This window comes from Eulemur rufifrons, chromosome 17 (assembly GCF_041146395.1).
Source record: "Eulemur rufifrons isolate Redbay chromosome 17, OSU_ERuf_1, whole genome shotgun sequence".
NCBI classification, from domain to species: Eukaryota; Metazoa; Chordata; class Mammalia; order Primates; family Lemuridae; genus Eulemur; species Eulemur rufifrons.
This window is the reverse complement of record NC_090999.1, coordinates 92796847-92823083: the sequence shown is the minus strand read 5'-3', so window position 1 is coordinate 92823083 and position 26237 is coordinate 92796847. Positions and strand designations below refer to the sequence as shown.

General features: G+C 37.5%; 1 protein-coding gene across 1 annotated transcript in view; it reads left to right on the top strand.

The window, feature by feature from the left end:
* Positions 1-26237, top strand: part of FBN2 (fibrillin 2) — a 258662-nt gene that overhangs the window by 74573 nt on the left and 157852 nt on the right. The window contains exon 7 of the mRNA XM_069492804.1: positions 15296-15421. Coding sequence (XP_069348905.1) covers positions 15296-15421 — 126 coding nt within the window. The remainder of the gene's footprint in view (positions 1-15295; positions 15422-26237) is intronic.

Genomic DNA, 26237 nt, shown 5'->3' with positions numbered 1-26237 from the left:
TGTCCCTCCAGGTCCTGAGTGTTTATATACAACATCCAATTTTATGTGATTGATTGTACAGTATGTGTCATGCCTTTTCATACATCATGAATATCTACCAATCCAAAATCTCAAAGCTGTATGAGTATTTTGTTAACCAAGAATACACTGCACCAACTCAATCTATTAGGAACAACTGTAATCCTGCCTTTCTTCGGACAAAAATTTCATAGAAGACAAAAATGACAATAGGCCTCTAGGTAAAAGTATTGGCAGAGTTCCAATTAAAATACTGCATTCCCTTAATGCTCAATTTAAAATGAAACGTAAAGCAACAGAGTACAATAAGTGTAATGTTTCTAAGAGAATTCATTATCAGATCTATGCCATTGAAATACTAGCAAGAAGGTTCCTTTCCACTGAAGTACTTAATGTGTTCTCATAGTACAGCCAGAAGAGATGCAGACACATCAGTGGCCACCATCGAAATGCAAATATGACCTCATCTGCATACTTCTCTCCCTTCATACTTCCTTCTGCCCCTCTGCTGCCAACTTAACCAACAAATCCTGTTACACACTGCTCAGAGGTTAACAATTTCACATCCAAGGTGAATCTTTTCTATCAACTGTAACAAAAAGATACTCACAAAATGGCTAATTCACTAGTTCTACTTTTTATCATACATTGGCACCTCAGGACATCTCCAAAGCTTTGATGTTGCAAAATAACGAACTTTGTCCACAGTAAACACAGATACTTTACTAAAAATGCACACCTAGACCTATAGTTACAATCTAAAACCACCTTCTAGATATGGAGATGCTAGCAAAGAGCCTTGCCTTTCACCCTTCCTCTTCTCCCTCTCCCCCTGCTCCACTGAGTAAGTACAGGGCTACATCCAGCAGGAGGTGGATTAACGAAGGACACTCACAGAAGACAGTCTTTGGTAAAAACTAACATAACAAAAGGACATTTAAAAAAGGATTATTTTACTGCCTCTGCTTTTAACATACTCTGAGCATTAGGACTTGTTTAGCCTTTAATATACACCAACATTAACTAAAACACATACAGAAACAACGGTTAGGCAATCTGAACTAATCTAACTCCTGGGCACAGAATCCTTGTCTGCATATATCCTCCCCCCATCGCCCCCGCCCCCCGAGGCAGTCAGCATACTCTCCAAGACAAGCACCACATGTACTCACCAGCAAATTGGTTTCCCTGATCATCACCTAAGTGCACATTTGGGAATAACACCAATTGGGTATCGGACAGAGGTGGGGTGGGGGGAGGGGATGGGTGTATACCTACATGATGAGCGCGTTGCACACAGTCTGGGGAATGGTCACGCTTGAATGTTCTGACTCGGGGGGGATGGGGGGTGGGGGCAGGGGATGGGGGTATAACTACATGAGGAGTGCAATGCGCACTGTCTGGGGAATGGACACGCTTGAAGCTTTGACTCGGGGGGATGGGCGGTACATGGGCAATATATATAACCTGAACTTTTGTACCCCCATAATAAGCTGAAATAAAAAAAAAAATACCATTCCCCAAATGCAACCACTCTTATGAAATAACACAAAACACTTGAGAGGTGTTACTTTAGCCCTCTGCTTTTAATATATGTTGTGCACTTTTAAACATCTAGAAACACTAGATGTTTCAAACAGAATTAAAGTTTTTTTCCACTATACACAGTAGCATTAAATAAACAGTGCACACATATAACAAAAGTGCACACTCATAACAAAAGCTGTAATTTCAAAGTATCTTCTAGATGGGAACATTCTGGTCCAAAACCCGTACCCTTCCCACTTCTGTCAACACAGTGGACAGGTCCAAGCATTTGTAATGCTTAGAGGGGATTTTAACAATTTCACTTCCATAAGTGTTTTTAAGAACAGTCTTTCCTATGAATTTTAACACAAAGTCCACTCTGTATTAGTTTACTAACTCTACTTTTGTCATACACTGGCAACTTCTTTAACATCTAGAAAGATTAGATGTTTCAAATAAGGTTGTACACTATACACAGTAGTGTTGAAGAAACTACATACTTCTAACAACAGTTGTATCCGAAGGTGTCTTCTAATAGGAACATTCTGGTCTAGAATCCTTCATTTCTTTCAAATCCTCTCCACCACCAACCTGGTGGACACAGGCACATGTATCACTTATGATAGAGGTGATGTTACCATTTCACTTCCAAAAGTCCTTTTCAGAAGACAGACTTTGTATGAATTTTAACACAAAGTCCACTCAGTGTATTAGTTTACTAACTCTACTTTTGTCATACATTGGCAACCTCTTTAATATCTAGAAACTACATATTATAAAATTGGGACTCATTAGTCCAGTATATATACAATACATAGAGTGCAGCAAAGTTAATTGAAATGGCACATAACATGCAGGGCAATGGATAAGGTGAAATTTTCTAGTATGCACTAACAAAACACCTTTTGAATATTTCTTCCCTCTCACCTCCCTCAACCCAGTGAATAAGTATAGAGAGGATATTGTTCACAGAAGTGCTTTAACAATTCCACTTCCAAACACAATATTTCCCATCGATTTTTAAAAGTTGTTTAAAAAAAGTGTTATTGTACTGCTTCTACTTCATATATCATATACATCAAGCAACTCTAAATATCTAGAAAGACTAGATATTTCATATAAGAACTTGTCCACTATGTACACAGCACTGTTAAATAAAACCGCATGCATGTAGCAATGGTTATAATCTGAGGTATCTTCTAAATATGACCATTTTTGCCTTGAACCATTCCCTTCTCATTTCCTTCTCTCTGCCTTCAATCCAGTGGACAAGTACAGGCATGTGCAATGCCTAGAGACGGTTGAACAAATTCATATTCAAAAGTCATCTACAGAGGACAAGCTTTCCTATGAATTTCAACACAAAGTGTACAAAATGTGCTAATTTTACTAAGTACTTTGTCATACCCTGGTGACCTCTTTAACATCTAGAGACTAGATACTGCAAAAGTAGGACTCATTGGTCCATTATATATACTACATACAAACAGAAAAAAATGCACAAAACATAAAAATGGTATCTGAAAATGTCCAAGTATGATCACACTAGCATATTACCTTTTGCAATTCCTTCCCTCCCACCTCCTTCAAACTATTGGAATGTATAGATGGTGCGCTACTGCTCACAGAAGTGGTTTAACAATTCCATTTCCAGAGGACAGTATTTCCTATGAATTTTAGAAAAAAGATATTTGCAAAGTGATATTTTACTACCTCTACATTTAACGAATGTTGGGCACTTCTAAACATCTGGAGAGATTAGATATTTCAGGTAGGGACTTAATTTGTCCATTATATACACAGCAGTCTTGAATAAACTGCACACATGTGCCAATAGTTATAATTTGAAAGTGTCTTAGAAATATGAACATTCTTGCCTAGAACCCTTCCCTACTCCACCTGCCCAATGGCTATAATGCTCAAATTTTCAGAACACAGTCTTTCCTACGGGTTTTAAAACAAACTGTACAAAATATATCACTTTACTAAATCTACTTTTGTCATACACTGGCAACCGCTTTAACATCTAGAAAGACTACATGTAAATGAGGACTGGTTGTCCTTTATATATATACACAGATACACAGATAAGTAAAACAAAATGCACAGACATAGGACGAATGGTTAATCTTGCCTCAGTAAAAGCGCACTGGCACAGAGCCCTTCCTTCTCCTCCTTCCCCCCCTGTACAAACACGATGTGTGCTACTCGAGAGCTGGTTTGGCCATCCCCCACCAAAATTTCATATGAACTTTAACAAAAAGGTATTTACAAAAGGTATTGCTACTTCTACTTTTAACATATTTCAGGCACTTCAGAACATCTAGAAAGACTAGATATTTCCAAAGAGTAGTTTCAGCCACTATACATTCGGTGGTAAGGAATAAAATGCACCCACAGAACAACGGCTATATGATGAAAATGTTTTCTCAGTATGACCAGTCCGGCAGCGAATCTTCTCTTCCTTCTCAGTCTTCCGCTCCACGTCCCCGAGCCCACTGAACAAACGTGGACTGGTGTCGCTTCCAGAGCTGCTCTGACAACTCCATTTCAAAAAGTCATTTCCGGAAGACAGTTTTTTCTGTGATATTCTTTTTAAACAAATAGGCATTTACGAGATGTGTGACTTTCTACCTCTATCATAGGTCGGCAGCCTCTTTACATGTAGAAGGGCTAGATGTAGCAAACGTTTCTTTTCAAAGGTTGGGGGCAAAGCTGAGAGCAGCCTTTTCATATTACACATCCGGGCCTTTCGTAACCGGCCGGTAAATCTTCCAGCAGGGGCCGGATGTGCTAGGTCATATCTCTTCCCACATCAAACTCCGATGGCAAGAAGACCAACTGCCCGATGCCCACGGACCCTTCAGGCCGGTCTCCTCCCGGGCTCCGCTCCCCTTCCGGCCCGTTAAGACCTTTGTGCGTCTTTGTCAGGACTAGGTAGGGATCGCCCAGGAGGGACAGCGCGGCCACACCAGGGCCTGGGTCTGTGCGGCTCCGCGGCCCAGGGAGGTGACCGTGCTTGCGTCCCTAGACCGGTCCTCTCGGCCCCCCTAGCCCTTTCTTCTCGGCCCGCCGCCCCCTGGAGGCCGGGCGGGGGCTTCTCAGGGCTGGGCCCGGACCGGCCACCGCGGTCATCAGGCCACCAGGCGGCTTGGGAGAGACCTTTGCCGCTGCCCCAGCCTAGGCCTGGCCGGGGCGCCACAGCCAGGGCTCCACGTTCTCAGCCGGAGCGCGCATACAATTACGTATTGTATTTATTTTTATATGGAGTATTTATTATAAAAAATCTACTGAATTAGTGATTATTATCCCTTACAGAGAAATAAGGCAAATTTACATAGATATATAATTAAAGAATAATAAACTTCAGCAAAAGGATTCTTCCAAATCTTCTGTGTTAGCCGTAGTTTTTCGGACCATTCCCTTTGTTAGGCTAAAGAAATTCCCTGTATGCCTGGTTTGCTGAGATTTTTTAAGTCCTGTTTGAGTGTTCAATTCTGTCGCTTGGTTTTTCCATAACTATGAAATGATCATATAATTTCTCTTTTTAAATCTGTCAATATGATGAAACTAATAGTGATGCTTGAATGTTAAAAAAAATCTTAAATTCCTGGGACAATAAACCCCACTTGGTCATGATGTGCTAACCTTTTTATGTATTTCCAAAATTGACTTGTTAATTTTTTTTCTTTTTTTTATTTCTGCATATAAAGGGGATACAAATGTTTAGGTTACATATATTGCCCTTGCCCCCCACCCCAAGTCAGAGCTTCAAGCGTGTCCATCCCGTAGATGGTGCGCATCACACTCATTATGTATGTATACAGCCATCCCCTCCTCCCCCTTCCCGTCTGCTGGATGCCCAATTAATGTAATTCCTATATGTGCACTTAGGTGTTCATCAGTGAAACCAATTTGATGGTGAGTACATGTGGTGCTTATTTTTCCATTCTTGGGATACTTCACTTAGAAGAAGGGGTTCCAACTGTATCCAGGAAAATACCAGAGGTGCTAGATCACCATTGTTTCTTATGGCTGAGTAATACTCCATGGTATGCATATACCACATTTTATTAATCCACTCATGTATTGATGGGCACTTGGGTTGTTTCCACATCTTTGCAATTATGAATTGTGCTGCTATAAACATTTGAGTGCAGATGTCTTTGTTACAGAATGTCTTTTGTTCTTTTGGGTAGATGCCCAATAATGGGATTGCTGGATCAAATGGTAGGTCTAATTGTATCTCTCTGAGATATCTCCATATTGCTTTCCACAGAGGTTGCACTAGTTTGCAGTCCCACCAGCAGTGTATGAATGTTCTTACCTCTCCGCATCCACGCCAACACGTATTGTTTTGGGACTTTTTGATAAAGGCCATTCTCACTGGAGATAAGTGATATCTCATTGTGGTTTTGATTTCATTTCCCTTATATTAGCAATGTTGAGCATTTTTTCATATGTTTGTGGACCATTGTTCTGTCTTCTTTTGAAAAGTTTCTGTTCATGTCCTTTGCCCAATTTTTGATAAGGTTGTTTGATTTTCTTCTTGCTGATTTTCCTGAGTTCTAAATAGATTCTAGTTATCAGCCCTTTATCAAATGTATGGCATGTGAAAATTTTCTCCAATTCTGTAGGTTGTCTGTTTGCTTGCATGACAATTTCTTTGGCTGTGCAGAAACTTTTTACTTTGATCAGGTCCCATTTATTTATTTTTGTTGTTGCTGTGATTGCCTTTGAGGTCTTCTTCATAACTTCTTTCCATAGGCCAATGTCAAATAAGAGTTTTTCCAACATTTTCTTCTACAATTCTAATAGTTTCACACCTTAGGTTTAAGTCTGTTACCCACCATGAGTAGATTTTTATGAGAGGTGAAAGATGTGGATCCTGTTTCAGTCTTCTACATGTGGCTATCCAGTTTTCCCAGCACCATTTATTGAATAAGGATTCTTTTCCCCAGTGTATGTTTTTGTCTGCTTTGTCAAAGATTAGATGGCTATATGAGGATGACTTTATGTCTGGGTTCTCAGTTCTATTTTGCTGGTCAATGTCACTGTTCTTGTGCCAATACCAAGCTGTTTTAATTTCTGTAGCCTTGTAGTATAGTTTGAAGTATGGCAAGTTGATACCTCCCATTTTGTTCTTGTTGCCTGGGATTGCTTTTGCTAAACAGAGTCTTCTCTGGTTCCATATGAAGCGTAAAATTATTTTTTCTATATCTGTGAAAAATGATGTTGGTATTTTAATAGGGATTGCATTGCATCTGTAGATACATTTTAACAATGTTGATTCTGCTGACCCAAAAGCATAGTATGGTTTTCCACCCTTTACGTCCTCTGCTATTTCCTTCCTCAGTGTTTCATAGTTCTCCCTGTAGAGGTCTTTTCCTCCTTAGTTAAATATATTTCTAGGTACTGTATTTTCTTTGTTGCTATTGTGAAGAGTATTGAGTCTTTGATTTGGATTTCAGTTTGACTGTTATTGACATATATGAATGCCTCTGATTAGTGTGTATTGATTTTCTATCCTGAGACTACTGAATTCATTTATCAATTCCAGAAGTCTTTTGGTTGAATCCTTGGGGTTTTCTAGATATAATATCATATCATCAGCAAAGAGTGAGAGTTTGATCTCTTCTGCTCCAATTTGGACGGCCTTAATTCTGCTCTCATGTCTAATTGCTCTAGCTAGGACTTCCATCACTATGTTGAATAGCAGTGGGGAACGTGGGCAACCGTGTCTGGTTCCAATTCTGAGTGGGAATGCTTTCAGTTTTCCCCCACTCGGTATGATGTTGGCTGTGGGTTTCTCATATATGGTTTGTATCATTTTTAAGTAAGCCTCGCCTATGCCTGTTTTGTTAAGCATTTTTATTATAAAGAGTGTTGAATTTTGTCAAATGCTTTTTCTGTGTCTATTGATAGGATCATGTGGTCTTTGTTTTTACTTCTATTTATGTGGTGAATTATATTTATAGATTTGCATATGTTGAACCATCCCTGCCTCTCTGGGATGAAGCCCACTTGGTTGTTATGGATTATTTTCTTGATAAGCACCTGGATTCGGTTTACTAGGATTTTGTTGAGAATTTTTGCATCTATATTCATAAGGGATATTGGTCTGTAGTTTTCTTTTTTTGTTGCATCCTTTCCTGGTTTTGGTATCAGGGTTATGTTGGCTTCATAAAATGTGTTGGTGAGGATTCCATCCTTCTCGATGTTGTGGAATAATTTCTGAATGATAGGCACCAGTTCTTCTTTGTAAGAGTGGTAAAATTCGGGTGTGAAAACATCTGGTCCAGGACTTTTCTTTTTAGGAAGGTTTTTTATTGCTGTTTCAATTTCAGTACTTGACATTGGTCGGTTCAGGAATTTGATTTCTTCGTGATTGATCCTAGCGAGGCTGTGTGTTTCTAAAAATTTGTCCATTTCCTCCGCATTTTCCAGTTTGTCTGCATAAACATTTTTGTATTATTCATAGATGATGTCTTGTAACTCTGTGACATCAGTTGTAATCTCTCCTTTTTTGTTCCTGATGGAGCTTATTAGAGATTTTTCTTTTCTGCTTTTCATTAGTCTAGCCAAAGGCATGTCAATTTTGTGTATTTTTCAAAGAACCAACTTTTTGTTTTATTAATCTTCTGTATGGTTTTCTGGTTTTCAATTTGACTTAGTTCTGATTTGATCTTATTAATTTCATTTCTTCTGCTGGGTTTGGGGTTGGTCTATTCTTTTTCCAGCTGTTTGAGTCGATTCATTAGGTTGTCTGTTTGAGATCTTTCTCTCTTTGGGATATAGGCACTTATGGAAATAACCTTTCCTCTCAGGACTGCTTTAGATGTGTCCCACAGATTTTGATAACTTGTGTCTCCTTTGTTATTTAGTTCAAAGAATCTTTTGATTTCCATCTTGATTTCCTCATTTATGAAATCATTGTTCAGCAGAAGATTGTTTAATTTCCACGACTTTGTGTAGAAATGAGAGTTTCTGTTAGGGTTGATTTCTACTTTTATTCCACTGTGATCTGAGAAGATGCATGGTATAATTTCTATTTAAAAAAAATTTTTAAGACATGCTTTGTGTCCTAGGATATGGTCAATCTTAGAGAATGCCCCATGAGCTGATGAGAAGAATGTATATTCAGTGGAGTTTAGATACAATGTCCTATAAATGTCAGTCAGGCCCATTTGTTCTAGCATTCTGTTTAAGTCCATTATTTCTTTGTTTATTTTCTGTTAGGAGGATCTGTCTTGTGCTGTCAGCGAGGTATTGAAGTCTCCGGCTATTATGGTGTTGCTGTTTATAATTTGGTTTAGATCAAGTAGAGTTTGCTTTATGAATCTGGGTGCACCTAAGTTGGATGCATACATATTTAGAATTGTTATGTCTTCTTGTTGAATGGTACTCTTCACCATTATGTAGTGACCCTCTTTGTCTTTCATTACATTTGTTGATTTAAAGACTAAGTTATCTGAAATCAAAACCGCCATGCCAGACTTCTTTTGGCTTCCCTTTGCTTGACATACTGTTTTCCACCACTTTACCCTCAGTCTAAATGCATCCTTGCAGATGCATTAGATGTGCTTCTGGAAGACAGCAGATACTTGCCTTGTATTTTTTTATCCATTAGGCCAGCCTATGTTTTTTGAGTGGGGAGTTCAAGCCATTCACATTTATTGAGAGAACTGATAGGTGGGGCAAATTTCTGTTCTTCCTGTTTGGTTGAACTTCGTTGTTTTGTTTTCTGTCTTGAGCCATGGTGGTATCTGGCCTTTGATCTTTAGCTTTTGAGTCATTTTACATTTGTGAGTGTTTATTGTGCTGATCCGTGTGTAACTCTGTTTTGAGTACTTCTTGGAGGGCTGGTCTTGTCTTGGTGAATTCCCTCAGTCTTTGCTTATCTAAGAATGTCTTTATTTCTCCTTCGTATACAAAACTTAGTTTTGCAGCTTACAAGATTCTAGGCTGGGCATTATTCTGTTTCAGAAGAGTAGAATGGGGCCCCAGTCTCTTCTTGCTTTTAAGGTTTCAGTTGAGAAGTCTGGCTTTCTTCGGATGGGCTTTCCTTTGTATGTTACTTGTTCCTTTCACCTTACTGCTCGTAGAAGGGCCTTTTTAGTGGATATTTTGGTCAGTCTGATGACTGTATGTTGTGGTTTCTTCCTATTTGCAATGAATCTCCCAGGGGTCCTTTGAGCTTCTTGTGCCTGTATATCTAGATTTTTAGCAAGGCCTGGGTAATTTTCCTCTATTATATCTTCAAATAGCTTATCCAGCCCTTGTGTATATTATCCTGTTCTCCTCAGGAATGCCCATAACTCTCATGTTAGGCTTCTTCACATAATCCCACATTTCTTTCAGGCTTTGCTCTTTTTTCTTATTTCTCTGCTCTATCTGTGTGACTGACTTATTTAATGGGAAGGTGTTATCTTCGATCTCTGAGATTCTTTTCTTTGATCTACCGTGTTCTTGAGGCTTTCCACTGTATTCTGTAGTTCCCTGAATAAATTCTGCATTTCCAGCAGTTCAGTTTGATTTTTCTTTAATATTTCAATTTCTTTAGTGAATATTTCTTTCAAGTCCTGGATTTTTTTGTGTGTTTTTTTTTGTGTTGGTTATCCATTTTTTCTTGCATATAATTGAGTTTTCTTACAATCCATGTTTGAAATTCTTCTTCTGTCATTTTACTATTCTGAATTTGGTTAGTGTCCATTGCTAAAGAGCTGGTGTGTGCTTTCCATTTGATTCTTCATACTTCCAGAGTTCTTTCGCTGAGTCCTTCCCACTTGGATCAGCCATTGCTTCCCACCTTTCAGTTTTCGTCGGAAAGTATCATGCCCTGTGTAGGCTCTGTTCCAGTAGATGCTGTAGGAGCAAGGTATATCGCAGCTACTGCCTACCAGCCTGAATGTGTGCGCTTCTATGGTTGCTTGATCTGCCACTAGGGGTAGTCACTAATATGTTTTTAGGGTTCTTCTACCACAGTTGGAAGGCTGCTCCTGGTGGGAGGGGTTACTTGAGGAGCCTGTTTTGGCCTCTTGCCAGGGTTTTTATTCCCTGACCACGGACCCCAGAGTTGGCAGCTGACCGAAGCAGAAATCCAGTCCCAGAGTTATGATCCTACTGGATGACCTAAACCGGTCTATTGAGCAAAGTCACTGGGCTGTCAACTATTGATCTGCGCCAAGGCCCTGTGGATTCACGCTAGTTGCAGAGAGAAAGTTGCTTTTCTTGTCTCACCCTACTTCCAGGGGTGGAGCCTACCACTTTTAGTGTGAAAGATGCTGGATAGGGGAAGGGTGTGGTGACCTAGTCCGCCCAGCGCCCCAGGGCCCATAAGTGCTGCAGGTGTTAACCTCCCCCAGCCTAGCTCCTATAAGTCATGCAGGCGAAAGCCTCCCATGACTAGGGAAGCACTCAGAATTCACCCATCAAAAGGGACCTGGCTAGTTGACTATAGGTCGTGTAAAGGCAGAGCTTGTCATGAGAGTCCCTGGGCTTCGGGAAGGGAGCCGCCCAACACTGTATCACACTGCAGTGTCTGGGTTGTGGACCCCAAGAATGGCGATCACCCATCCACATAGCACTAGCCCTGGGGGCGACTGTTCAGGAGTTGGTAGGTGCCAGGATTGGAGAACTGAGTCATCAGGATGCCTTGTTGTCTCTTTTATGTCACCCTCCCACAATCTCATGGCTGTTCAGCAGGGGCTCTAGCTCTTTCTGACCCACCTTGAGTGGGCCTATTCACGTGTGGCAGTTTCCAGGTTAGAGTCCCCTACTTAGTGTTCACCTCCATTGATCTGGACCCACTGAGTGCCAGAGGCAAGTTACTTGTCTCCTAACTACCTCCAGCAGTAACCCAGACCAGTCCCTCCCCTGCCCAGTGTAGTCTTGGCACAGAGCTCCGGGGAGTTCAAGATGCTTCCCGCTATTGTCTCCTCTCCACGAAGCCCCACATCTCCTGTGGTGATTTTGCAGCGACTTCAGGCAGATCCCTGTCTGAGTGGGTGTGGAGGTCAGTGGGGAAGCGAGACGTTCTCCTGTGCATCTGATCCCACCTCACTCTGGCCAGGCAGGCGCAGCCATCCTACCCTCTGTTCTCTATTGTTTGTCTCACACTCTCCAGATTTCATGATCTTATGTCCCATTCACCTTTACTTTTTCCTGCTTTTTGTGTTCCACGCTGATTCTCCGCCAATTCACAATGCTGTTCTTGCTGGGGAGCGATCCACTCATGTGTAGCAGACTGAGATCTACGCCTCCCTCTCTGGGAGCAGGAATCCAGGAGGTCACCTCCACTCCACCATTTTTGTCTCTCTATCCGACTTGTTAAACTTTTTAAAGAGTTTTCATGTGCCTATTCCGGAAAGGTATTATTATTTTTTTCTTTTTTTCTTGTAATGTCTTTGTCTGGTTTTGGTGTCAGGATGATGTTAGCCCAGTAAAATGGGTAGAACAATGTCCTCTCTTCTCTTTCTTGTAAGAATGTGTGTACAACTGATATCATTTCTTTGGTAAGTGTTTAAAAGAATTAACAGTAAAGCCACTTAGGCATGAAGTTTTCTTTGTGTGAAGATTTCAAAGTTAAAATTAAATTTGTTTAATAGATGTAGTTCTATTAAGTTCATCTGTTCTTGCTCCAGTGAGCCCTGGCATTTGTGCCTTTCAAGGAGTTTGTACATTTTATCTTAATTACTGAATTTGGTAACATAAGGTTGTTCATACTGTTTTCTTTGATCTTTTTAATCTGTATGGAATCTATAGGGATGTACTCACTCTCACTCCCTATATTGGTTATTCATTCCTTTTCTCTCATTTTTTCTTTGGTTAGTTTCGATAGAAATCTGTCAATTTTGCTTATATTTCCAAGGCCATATTTTGTACTCATTGATTCTCTCTATTATTTGTTTCGTATTTTATCATTTTTCTTGCTTCTATTTATGTTAGGTTTAATTTGCTCTTCTTTTTTAAATTTCTTAGTATGGGAACTTAGATTACTGATTTAAGACTTTTGTTTTTTTGTAATGTAAGCATTTTAGTGCTATAAATTTACCTCTAAGCACTCCTTTAGCTGCATCCTACAAATTTTGATACAATGTTTTCATTTTCATTTCATTCAAAATACATTCTAATTTGCTATATGATTTCTTTTTGAACCATGTGTCATTTCAAAGCATATTGTTTTAATTCCAAATATTTGAGGATGTTTCAGATGTTTTCCATTATAATAATTTCTAGTTTACCTGTGTTGTGTTTAAAGAGCATACTTTGGATGATTTTAATTTTCTTTTATATTTAATGAGCTTTTTTACATGGTCTCAGAATACAGTCTGTCTTGTAAATATCTGTGTGCATGTGACAAGAATGTGTTTTCTACTTAAGTGGGGTGGAGTGTTCTATTGATATAAATGTCAGTTAGGACAAGTTGGTGGAAAGTGTGGTTCACGTTTTAAGTATCCTTGCTGATTATCAGCCTGTTTGTTTCCTTAGTAAGAAAGGAATGTGGATATTTCCAATGATAATTGCGGATTTATCTATTTCTCTTTTCAATTCTATCTGCTGATGTTCTATTTGGTCCAGTTGTTTAACATTTTATAATTAGTGTATTCATATTTAGTATTATTATGTCTTAATGAATTGATCCTTTTGTCATTATGAAATATCCATCTTTATTCAATATTTCTTTTTCTCATGAGCACTTCTTATAGTATTTTTTTTTTTTTTTTTTTTTTTGAGACAGAGTCTCACTTTGTTGCCCAGGCTAGAGTGAGTGCCGTGGCATCAGCCTAGCTCACAGCAACCTCAAACTCCTGGGCTCAAGCAATCCTCCTGCCTCAGCCTCCCGAGTAGCTGGGACTACAGGCATGCGCCACTATGCCCGGCGAATTTTTTCTATATATATTTTTAGTTGTCCATATAATTTCTTTCTATTTTTAGTAGAGATGGGGTCTCGCTCTTGCTCAGGCTGGTCTCGAACTCCTGACCTTGAGCGATCCACCCGCCTCGGCCTCCCAGAGTGCTAGGATTACAGGCGTGAGCCACCACGCCCGGCCAACTTCTTATAGTATTAACAGCCACTCCAACTTTGTTTTGATTAATAAATATTTAATGTATCTTTTTTATCCTTTTACTTTTTAAGGTGCCAAAGTAGGTTTCTTGTAGGGTCTTGCTTTTTAACAATAAAATTTGACAATCTTAACCTCTTTAATTGGATATTTTTGTATCACTTACATCTCATGTAATTATCAATATTATTGAGTTTAAATTTGTATTTTACTTTTTCTTGTCTGTTCGTCTCACCTATTCTTTTTTCCTTGTTTTTCTCTTTACCTGCCTCTTTTAGATTAATTGTGTATATTCTTGTATTGCATTTTGTCTCCACAATTGGATTATTACCTATACCTCTGTTTATTTTTTAGTGTTTAGGTATACATGTTTAACTTACTAAAGTCTATTTGCAAATAGTACTGTGCCATTATACTTATAATGTAGTAACTTTACAATAGTATCCTTCCACTTCCCTCTTCAGTCTTCCATGCGATTATACTATTGTTGTTCTACTTTTTACTTGTATGTATAACATTTAAAATACATTACTGTTTTTGTTTGCAATAGTCATCTTCAAGTTTATTAAAAATAAGGAAAATATATTTTATATTTATCAATATATTTACTATTTCCACTGCTTTTCTTTTTTGTATAGATTATAATTTTCATCTCACTTTCATTTGCCTGAAGAACTCCCTTTAATATTTCTTACAGATGTTCAGCTTTATTTGTCTGAAAAATCTTTATTATAGTTTCATTAATTTTATTTTATAAATATTAAGAATTTCTGTTCCTAAATGGATGAAATTATTAGACAGTTTAAAAGATAGAGAAGATAACTGCGATATCTAAAACTGAAAAGATTTTAAATTTAGAATGAGAGGGCAACAACCTCAATATAACATTGTTTAAGGGATATAAACGGACAACTTTCAGATGGAGAACTCCAAAAGCTAATAACTGTAGTTACTAGATGAAGAACTTCAAAAGCTAATAACCGTAGTTACTAGTAATTAAGGAAATGAAAACTAAAATAATAATTAATATTTCTTTACAATTATTAGGACAAAGAAACTTAGGATATTGAGTAGTAATAATGTCACATGTTGGCAGGAAAGAGGAAACAGGAATCTTCACGAACAGTAGCAGTGTGTAGGCTGTGCATGGGTATGTGGACTGCTAGTTGTATCAAGACTGCTGCAGGCATTCTGAAGAACCACTGGGCACTATTTATTCATATTAGATATATACGTACCTTATGGTCCAGTTCTGCTCTGGGTCTACCCCAAAGGGATAAAGAGTCTCTTTGAGTCCTCAAAGCCGTTCAACTCCACAGAGAGACATAGCTGAGACATTCACTGTATCATTCACCGAGGTGGTAGGAAGTAGGAGATGAACCAGGTGTCCATCATCAGGACAGTGAACAAATTAAGACGTGTTCTGCAGCCAAGCCAAGCAACAGATTGTCCACGTAACCACACAGATGGATCTTAAAAACAAAATTCCAAGAGAAAAAAAATTAAAAACAAAGGTCTATAACATAATACATTTACATAAATTAAAATATGTGCATACAAAGGAATCCTATTCCTCTTACCCCATTTTCTTGAGAACAACTGAGTTTCTTCTTAACAATAAAGAAATACTTACAGATATTCTGAAAATCAGTGGTATCTGTGTTCAAAATGTTTTCTTCTTGCAGATGTTGATGAATGCCAGGCTATTCCAGGAATATGCCAGGGAGGAAACTGCATCAATACGGTGGGTTCTTTTGAATGCAGATGCCCTGCTGGTCACAAGCAGAGTGAAACTACGCAAAAATGTGAAGGTGAGTGTCTCTACTTTGGTAACTTGCCGAATTGTTGACTTTGAATCCAAGAAAAACTTGCCTTAATTTGAGACTTTGAAGACTATTGATCATAATTAGAATTCTGTATTTTAGTATGAAAATATAGGTATACCCTAGAGTAGTTCTGCAATGGTTTATATATTATAGCCATAATGGACTTGATTTGGAAGAGTCATTGAGCATTTTGTATGTAGTTTATTATCTCAGTTGCTGTGTTATATTGAGAATGTGAGTAAGCCAGCCATTCATGTTTTTCCCTAATAAAGTAGTTTTCCATTTCATTTATGAAATTATATCAAAAATTAAAATTGAGGCAGAGAGAAGAAATCCGAGTGAAGTAAAGTATCGTGTGTAAAATGAGGCATTAGTAGGGGCACCATGTCATATATTAGAAAATAGAATAGTTTAATTTCCATACTGAATATGGTTGCTTGACTGGCTAATAAATTTTTACAGAAGCATAATCGACTCAGGAAGGATTTGGAAATTACTACCACAAAAGAATAGATTGCTCAAATAAAAATATCCAAAAACTAATAATTTTCCAGACTATTAAGCATGTAGTATGATATTGAAATGTAAATGCCATCCACATTCTACAAATAGAAGAAATTTATTTGTTATATTTATCTGTGATCAAAACCTTTATCATCATTATAAAATTCAATAAGCTTCTAGCTACATGTAGCTTCAATGATTGTGGATATTTAGAATAGTTTTGATGTTTCTAGTAGTTTTGAAGTATAATGTTTATCTTTCTAGTTATTAGTTAAATAAATTTATTTCATCTAAAGTAGTTTTCTAAAGGCAATAGAGTGTATCTGTTCTTATTTTTGGGGGGACATAAGCATTATCATCAACTCAGATTAAGTCTTTTGTCTTTCCCTTGCCAAAAGGCAGATTTAGGATTATTTTTTGTTGCTTGGTTATAAAGAGTTTTCCCACTCTGTAAAAAAGAAAATGGGAAGAGGCAAAATTGATTTAATTATAGAAGGTAAAAAAGAATATGAACTATTTTATTAGACAAGGAGGTAGGGTGTGGGTACACTTGAATTTTTTCAACACCAGAAACCATAATCCCATAAACCCAGGGTACATATTTCATCCTATATTTTCCATTTGCCCTGATTTATTTATAGTCAGCTCCAAATTAGCCTTTATAGTTTTATACAGTTTACATTATTACAAGTTAATTTCATGCTCTCTCCTAAAAAAGAAGGTAATAGAATGTAGTTATTTTAGGGACCAAGTAAATTCTCTGGGAAACTGTTTATAAGAATGCCCAGTGCTAAAATTGTGTTGGGAAAGAGGCTAATGATTTTCATCAAGGGACTTTTTCCTTCACCTGACTATTTTATATTTTCTTGATAATTTGATTTTGCGCTGGTTGCCATTGAGAGTCCAAGCGCATAAACATTAAATGCAGTTTGGCTTTTTTTGATCTTCTATGTCCTTGTTCCTCTTTGGTCACCTGCAGGTTATGCTCCTCAGGTCAGGGGCCTTTGCCTTCTAAAATAAAGAGAAATGTCTTCTACTCATTCATTGCGATGTCTTCATAACAGAAATCTTATTCTGAAAGGCTTGTTCTGCCAAAAAATTAAGTTTATAGTGGTATTGTTTATACCACTATAAAGTGGTATTAAGTGGTATTGTTTATGCCACTAAATTTTTTTAAATTCCAGGGACTGTATTCATTTTCTAATTTAACATTTGAAACATATGACTCGATATCTATCATGCAGACTTATTTTGTTTTATGTCATTTATCTGGTAGACCCTCCTATGGAACTTTTCTTCCCTCATGTTCAGGTACAGACTATTGTCCAAGGTGTAAATCTGAGCCCAAAACAGGAAAGAATACACATTTCTCTTTCTCTTTGCCTGTGTGTGTGTGTCTGAAGGAGAATCAGTTATTTTCCCCTTTTGCTCAGAGTCCCAAATTTCATAAACCCTCTCATGACGCCCACTGAAATCGTGTCTTATTTCTCCAGGGCCAGTTAGGTTCCAAAATCTAATTTCCTGATTCTGTCATACAGAGTGGGTAAAATGATTCTTTGGTGGAATAAACCATTTCTTCATATCCAAAGAGACTGTTGTTTCAGTTACTATTTTTAAACATTCATTAATCGTATCCACTGAATGTAAATGCAGAAGGGAAGCAGAACGCATCCATGTAATATGAAGGGGTACATCAGAACACTGTTTAGCAATTTCCTTTTTTAAAATAAAATATTTTAATTTGAATTTCATTCCATGTGGATAAGGCACAAGTAAGTGCCAGATGTCCCCACATGATCCCCTCTCCCGGACCATACCTTCTTTAACGTTCCTGGAGCTAGTGATTCTTTCCTGGCTTGCCTGGGAAGCAGGAAAAGAGCATCATTGTATTGGAAAGTTTCCCTTCAATAGCTCTTTGTGTGTCAGATAGTTGTTTGGAATTTATTCTGAAGAGTTTTCAGCTTTGTTCCATTAACACAGCATTTTGCTGTTTGAGATTTTTGACAACAAATATATTTATTTATGTTCATGAAACTCATAAAGCTTGTTGGCATAGTCTCTACTGCTGTTCCAACTCTGCTCTGATAAACCGTGGAAAATAAACTTTCTGTACTAAACTGAAAAGTACTTGCTGTTACTCATATTACCAAAAGTACATTAATTTTAAAATAAATAGTAAATAAATCCCATTGACTTTCTCAAAGGGAAAACCACATATTAAACAGATAAGACTTTTTAGGTCGTAAATTTAAAAACCATGAAAATGCTTACCTTTTAAATCCTTTAAAATGAAATTTATAACATTGTAGTTAAGACATATGCGTTCCCTCTGTCTTGAATAAGAAAGCTGGGGCTGCTAAACTCAAACCTACTTTTTGCTTCATAACAAATAATTCATTCCTCTGTCACTTATCACATTATAGTTTAACTATGTTTTTTGCCTGACTCTGCCAGCAAATTATGTGCACCAAAATAATGTATTAATAAGAGCTAATATTAATTGAGCACTTGCTGTATTCTAGATGATACTTAATCCACTTTACATGGGTTATCTTACTAAATCATCACAACAGAGCTGTGAGGATGGTTACTGTCATTAACCTACTTTACAGGTGAAAAAGCTGAGGCACAGAGAGGCTAAGTACCTTTCTGGAGATTCTGTGGGTAAGAAAGAGCAGCACCAGGATTCCAGCCTGCTGGCTTTACTCCAGAGTGTTTGCTCTTAGCCAGGGCTACTGAGAAAACAAAGGCGGACGGCCAGGCAGCACAGACCCCCGTCCAGAACTGTAGGGACAGAGGACTCCTGGAGACCTCAGTAGCAGTAGGAACGTGACTCTCCCTTTGCCCATCGCACTTCGTGGCGGTACCCGGGGATATCTAGCAGGTGAGAATGAGATCCAGCTTAGTGACCCTGCCACTGGCTGTAGAGAGTATAAGTTGCGTGACTGGCAAAAGCACTGTCTCTCAGCCCTGACACAATAGAGGCTGAAAAAAAAATACAGATCTGTGTGTAAGCAGCTTAGATCACAACAACATCAGCATGCGACAGTCTTGTTTTGGCTTACCATTGCTTGGTGCCTGATTGAGGGACAAAGACTTGATAGTCTCTTCAGTTAAGGTGACCAATACCTCATCCCAGGCCTAGGTGTCATCCAGCTCTCCCCAGTATTGGTGGAGACCTGGTAAGGGATTCTACTCTGGCTCAAAGGGCTAGCTCGATCTTCTGGATTATTCTTTTTGTCTCTGCCATGAAAATCTGGGCTCATTATTCAGATTAAGAAATCATACAGGAGAAACAAAGATACTGTAAAGCATTTGCATACCTTTTTTTTTTAGATGGAACTACTGGTTTTGAGAATCAAAGCCTGTTTCAGCTTGCCTTGTTTTCCTATGTGTGCTAAGCAAAAAGGACATCTGGCAGAGTCACTGTTTCTCTCTCCCTCCCCCACATAAAATAGACAATTACTTGTAGTCAGATGAATTGATAGTAGAAGTTCTTTGCACTAAGGTAACTGCTCTGTTATGACACATTTATGTTGGGAAGCAGAGCATTGAATAGCTTAGAAGTTTATTATAAATTCACGCAGAGAATATGTATTAAGAGTTAAAATCTAAAATGAAAATGTGAAGCATTTATGCTTTTAGAACCCATTTGGGAAGGGCATACTAGCAGTGCTGTTTTTTAGGCTGACCTTTAGAAGCCCCCTCTGTATCTCATAAACGGACAGTGAGACCAGCAGGAAGAGCGACAGAAACTCCAGCAGTGCAGCCGACAGCAGCCCAGAGCTGACAGAGGAGGCAAAATTAGTGCTTTTCACCTCCTACATATTTATCAGAAGTTGTCAATCTAAACTCTTAGTTTCTTCCCACAAATGGCTGCCACTAGCCAAACACACGTGCTAAGTAACTTGGACACCACCGTGACAGTGCTAGTCAACTAACAGCAGTATTTCATGGGAATACTGAAGTGACATCGCTCCTGTAATTTCCACCTAGACAAAACGGGTTACATGGAAAGTTGCACATACAGTTTTCTATGAAAACCTAGACAAGAAAGAGTTCTTTATTTGAGACGTGTTGGGTAACGTACTCATTATGAACATTATATCTGAGGAAAAAATACATATTCCAAAAGAAAATTATTTGACAAAGAATAATCTTCTGGATGTGAAGAAAGGTTTTGATCCGGATTGTGAATCCAGATCAAAATTTGAAATATCCAGATTACATTTTGACTTTCTTTTCTAACAGATTTATTTTTGAAAGTTTTTAATTCCAATAACAAGAGGAAAATTGTAGAAAGAAATGATAATTTAAGTTTTCACTACAATTCAGAGAGTAAGTGTGGCGAGGGAAAAGAGCACAGTGGCCAACTGTCAGGACCTGTGCTCTGGCTGCCAGCCCATATACGCTGTGTCGCCTCCTGCAGATTCATGCCTGAGTCTTTACAATAGGGGCAATAATGGTTTTCTCTGCGTAGGGTTTTTATGTGTAATATAGAAGATAATGCATTTGGCACTTTAGGTTAAAGGGATAGCACAAGCAAATTAATTGTAAAAGAGTTCTGATATGTCATTTCAGTGATGATTTTTAGTACAGTTGCCAATAACTAAGCTCTTTTAAAACGCTAACACAAAATTTAAAAATAACACAATTGACCTACTGGAGCATATTTTTGTCTAGTCTGAATGGAAGTATTAACGGGCAATGAAATGGCCCCAAATCCATCATAGTGACAAGGGAACGTGGAACTAGGGATTTAAGATTGTCCATTAATTCCTGACTGGTCTCAACCTGTTTATACTCTCCCTGCCTCAGTTCCACCCAAATTAGAGCAATAGACATTTGAGACCCAGGGGATTTGATTTATTTAGCATAAGACAGTGGTCAGGAAATTATACTTCAGTGGAATCAGTGAAATTTTCCCAAATGTTGGAAACAAATGTTGTTTCCCCAGTGCCATTTTATGTTTACATTCTTTTTGAAAAAATGTGCAAAAAAAACCCATGGTAGGTCGGGTGCGGTGGCTCATGCCTGTAATCCTAGCACTTTGGGAGACTGAGGCAGGAGGACCGCTTAAGCTCAGGAGTTTGAGACCAACCTGTGCAAGAGCGAGACTCCGTCTCTACTAAAAATAGAAAAAATTAGCCAGGCGTGATGATGAGTGCCTGTAGTCCCAGCTACTTGGGAGGCTGAGGCAGGAGGGTCACTTGAGCCCAGGAGTTTGAGGTTACTGTGAGCTAGGCTGACACCACTACACTCTTGATGGGGTGACAGAGTAAGACTCTGTCTCAAAAAAAAAAAAAAAAAAAAGCATGGTAAAGTAATTCTCATGATTCTTGCAGTTCAGTTTCTGCTGAAGATCACTGGAAAAACTGAGAGTCTCCAAAACATCTTTCTGAGAGACATAAAATAAGGTGTGTGTTAACGATAGAAAAACCTGAAATGAAAGAATCAGATGAACATTTTGAATTTTATCATTAGGCAAAAGAAATATAAACTGAAATGTACCTCCATTTTGCTTATGAAATAATTTGCTTATTAAATAATTGCTATTTCATGGTGGAAATGAAAACACAATAATGCAGACCAAAATAAACTGCTAATTTCATAATATTTATATATATACACACATATATCTTTAGCTTCTGTTGACAAAAAAAAGGAGCAAGAGGGAGGGGGAGAGGGAGAGAGAGAGGGAAGAGAAGAGAGAGACGGAGAGAAACCATCTCACAAATTACCATGGCTCAGTGCCTGAAGGAAATTGATCTGCTCTAAAGAAATATCCTGCCATAGTCAAGTAAAAATGTAACAAAACTTGAAATATAATATCTAGATCCAGGACTGCATTTCCTGCCAGTGCTGTTACTTACTCGCCTTGTATATATATAGACTTTATTCACTGCCAGGCATTGAAAAATGTATGAAGGACTGTAAAAAATGTTTATGGGCTACTAGTTTATTTTAGAAACATCCTTAGGAATATATATTATGGCAATTTACTGAAGTTATAAATAAAGCTGTGATAGTGCTTGAATTATCTTTATTGCTTAGTCCCAGGCTAAGAATCTCTCCTTATGTTAAAGCAATCTTTTCATATTTCAGTATAAAGTATTTCTCATCTATACTTTGTCTTTGCTAGAGTTTGATACAGCTAATTATATTTTAAGGATACTATGAAAGATTTTGAAAATGTTAGCTATTGTCACCTTCTATGTTGGTCACAAGATAAGTAATGGTGTGTCCACATGGCTGTAGTTGTTTTGCTCACTTCCAAAAGACAGCTATTTTAAATAGCCTTATTTCAGAGGACACAAAAATCCAAATAAATAAATAAATTTAGTTATAATATGGGAGAGTTTCTTTTAATGTCATATAGATTTTAAGAGAGTGACTGGTTTTATTTAAGCTTTGGTTTTCTTAGAGGGCTGCAGTTTCATATTTTACATGTTAATATGTCTTTTTTGGTGTAATTATGAAAACTGAGGTATATTTTTTCCCAACCTATCAGGATCGCATATAGGATGAATGAAGGGGCTGAGGTGCAGGTTTGTGTTGTCTGTCTAGCATGGCAAAAATTCTGGTGAGTTGCAGAGGATAATTTGGGCAATATTAACCAACAGCTGTACACTATCACATTAAATTTACTATGGCTTGATTTAACTAGCTATAGCTGATGCTAATCTGAAACATAAACATATTTTTTAGCTATAAGTTTCATCTTCCAAATTCTTGGAAATGCTACCAGGTCTAGGTGATTGTAAATCAAAATTTCCTTTCTGCCATTTGTGATAGAATACCATGATCATTCTATCACAAAGAAGTAAAACAGCTTTTCATTTTGTTCTTATCTGTGGAAGGATTATAGTAAAGACTTCTTATGCAGCAAAATCGGTATTCAGTGTTTGATAGTTATTATAAAAAAAAGTTTGTAAAAGAGAATATCGTAAAAGTGATATAGTGTGTAGTGTTTCAGTTTAATTTAAAACTTGTATGTTGACCGTCATCTTCCAATCCTCTATAAAGGAAGTAGGGCTTCTTTTATTTATTATTTTTTATTATTTTTTAAGTCATTTTTACCAAGAAGGTCCTCCTTTAAAGGGTGGTTTTCCAAATCACATTCTGACCCTTCTTTGTTGCATAAACCTCACCCAAATGCTATGATTTCTAGTTTCATTTCTTTAAATTGGAGCAAACTCCTCAAGATCTTTCTGAGGTACCCTAAGTGCAGAGACCTTCTAGATCAGGGTTCAACAAACTTTTGCTGTAAAAAGCCAGACAGTAAATATTTAGGTTTTGCAGGTCCTACTGTCTTTGTCACAACTGTGTAACTTTGCCACTGTAGTGCAAAATCAGCCATAGACAATATAAACGAATGGGTGAGGCTGTGTTCCAATAAAGCTTTACTTACCAAAGCAGGCAATGGTGTTTGCCAACCCCTGTCCTTGTATTTCAAATGATCCTACCTCTACTTAATTTCACAGCTATTTTCTTAGTGATTGATTGGCTAGATGATTTTAGGTGATCTGTGGACAAATAAATTTTATTTTAACAGTTACAATCTATTAAAATGTTTTAAGAAAAAAGCATATCTAGTGCAACAAAACTGTGTATTTATGGATGTTATTCTTGCAAATATTACTGATTAGAACAAACTTCATACTAAATGAGTGTATGCATAGCAGTAAGAGGTAATGTAGATGATTCAAGGATATAGCAATAGGTATCAGGGTGTGGTTCTTAAATGACGAGTTTGGGAAATGGCATTAGGCTTATTACTATTATTATTCTTACAGTAGCCCCCCCTTATCCATGGTTTTACTTTCCATAGTTTGTCATCTGTGGTCAACCATGGACCAAAAATCTTAAAAGGAAAATTCCAGAAATAAACAATTTGTAAGTTTTAAATTGGGCACCATTTTGAGTAGGATAATGAAATCTCTTGCCATCCCATCCTGAACTTGAATCCACCCTCTGTTCAGCTTCTCCATGCTGTAGAAGCCCCCACCCGGTAGTCACTTGGTAACCATCCCTGTTAGCAGATTGACTGTCACAGTATCTCAGTGCTTGTGTTCAAGGAACCCTTACTTGACTAAAGTAATGGCCTCAAAGTTTAAGAGTAGCGATACTGGTGAGTCAGATATGCCAAAGAGAGGTCTTAAAGTGCTTCCTTTAAGGTGAAAGTTCTCAACTTAAAAAAATCATATGCTGAGGTTGCTAGATCTTATGGTAAGAATGAATCTTTTATCTATGAATTTGTGAAGAAGGAAAAAGAAATTTGTGCTAGCTTTGCTATCACACCTTTGCTATCACACCAGCAAAAGTTATGGCCACAGTGCATGATAACTGCTTGGTTAAAATGGAAAAGGCATTAAATTTGTGGGTGGAAGACAAGAAAAGAAATGCATTTTGATTGACCATAATTGGGTTCGGTACTATCGGAGATCAGGCATCCACTGCGGGTCTTGGAACATATCCTGCATGGATAAGAAGGGAATACTCCATTAGAAAGCTATTCTAACGTAACATAACATGCTTGCATTTTTATGTTATATAAAAAGTAAATTAAGTAATTAGTAGGCACCCCAAATTTATTAAAAAGTTTGGGGTGTGTGTGTTTAAGTTTACTGCATGGAAAAACATTAGTATTTTTTCATTCACTTTACTTAACCTTTATCTGAATGATAGTGTAATTTATTCTTAATTGTTTATTTTATATATCAGTGTTTCATACCATATTTTACAATATTCATGCTGTTTTTTATTTCTAAAGGCTAAATTACAGCCTCTCCTTTAAGTGTAAGAAGAGCAGCAATATATTAGTAACATACTAAAGAAGTTTTTCTAGTATCAAAAAAGATAAAAAGAAAGTTATTCAACTTCTAAAAATAAGTGTTGCCAAACTGAAACTCAGAGTTACCATTATGTTTGCCAGAAAGTTCCGAAGGGAAAGGAATGGCTGCTAAGATTATAATAAAGTTAGCTCTATTATCTTTCTTTCCACGTTGCACCTTTCTTATTTCCAATTATGACCTTTTATTCTTCCTATTCTTTCTTGTATTTACTACTGTTCTTTCTAATCTTCTCTACTCTTCTCTGGAATGCAGTTGAAAACCTGGCCATTCCTGAAATTAGAAGACATAAAATTCTGTCAACATCACTGAAATCATTCCAGGTTGTTCTATGTTCACGAGTTTGGTCTACGTTTATACTATATGGGATGGGATATGAATCAACATGGCATTTGAAAAGAAGGGACATTCGTGCTGTTGCAATCAGTATTGTATTTTATATTTAAAATATGATTTTGCAAGATAAACTCAAATATAAGGAAATTCTTTCTAAAACTACTGCCTTAGGCTTAGATATAAATAGGTTCTTAGACATAATAGGCTCATAAATAGGTTAAACATGAAGATGAATAATAAAGTGCTTTAAACATACGTTTAAAATGTGAATATAGACATAATAAAGAGGTAAGTCAAATATAAAAAAAAAGGAAAAAAGACTTAAATGTAAAAAAGATGAAACAATAAATCTACAATGATAAAACATAAGAGCATTCCATTAAATTCAAATCCAGAAATTACAAGAGAAAAAAAATGATACATTTAACTACATAAAAGTTTTTAAAAAATAAAAAATGAAAAAACTTCTACATGACAAAGACATCAAAAGGAATGTCAAAAGAAAAATCTCAAACAGCAGAAAACATTTGCAACAGACAGAAGCCTAAAGAACCCCTGGAAATAGATAAGAAAAGGCTAAAACATAATAGAAAAACAGCAAAAAATATTAGTTCGTAATTTATAGAAAAGGAAATGCAACAACAGCAACAACAAAAAAGTGCTTTAAATCAGCAGTCCCCAGCCTTTTTGGCACCGGGGACTGGTTTCATGGAAGATAGTTTTTCCAAGGATTGTGGGGGGGGGATGGGAGCAATGGGGGGCAGCTGCAAATACAGTCATATGCTTGCTTGCCCCTCCCCCCACTCACCTCCTGCTGTGTGGTCCCCCAGTTCCAAAGTTTCCCCTGGGGAGGGTGTGGAGCTCTGCAGCCAGGTCCCTAACAGGCCATGGACCAGTACCAGTCAGCCGCCCAGGGGTTGGGGACCACAGCTTTAAATGATATTTGGGGAAAAATGTCAGAGGTGGTTTTATTGTTTGGTTGTATTCTAAGCACAACAGATTTGAAGTCCTTGAAGAAGTTTTGTCATAGAAAACATTTGAAGTCTGCTAAAAAAAAAAAAAATAATAATAATCTTATTTAATGCTTTAGTGAAACCATACTGTGAAAA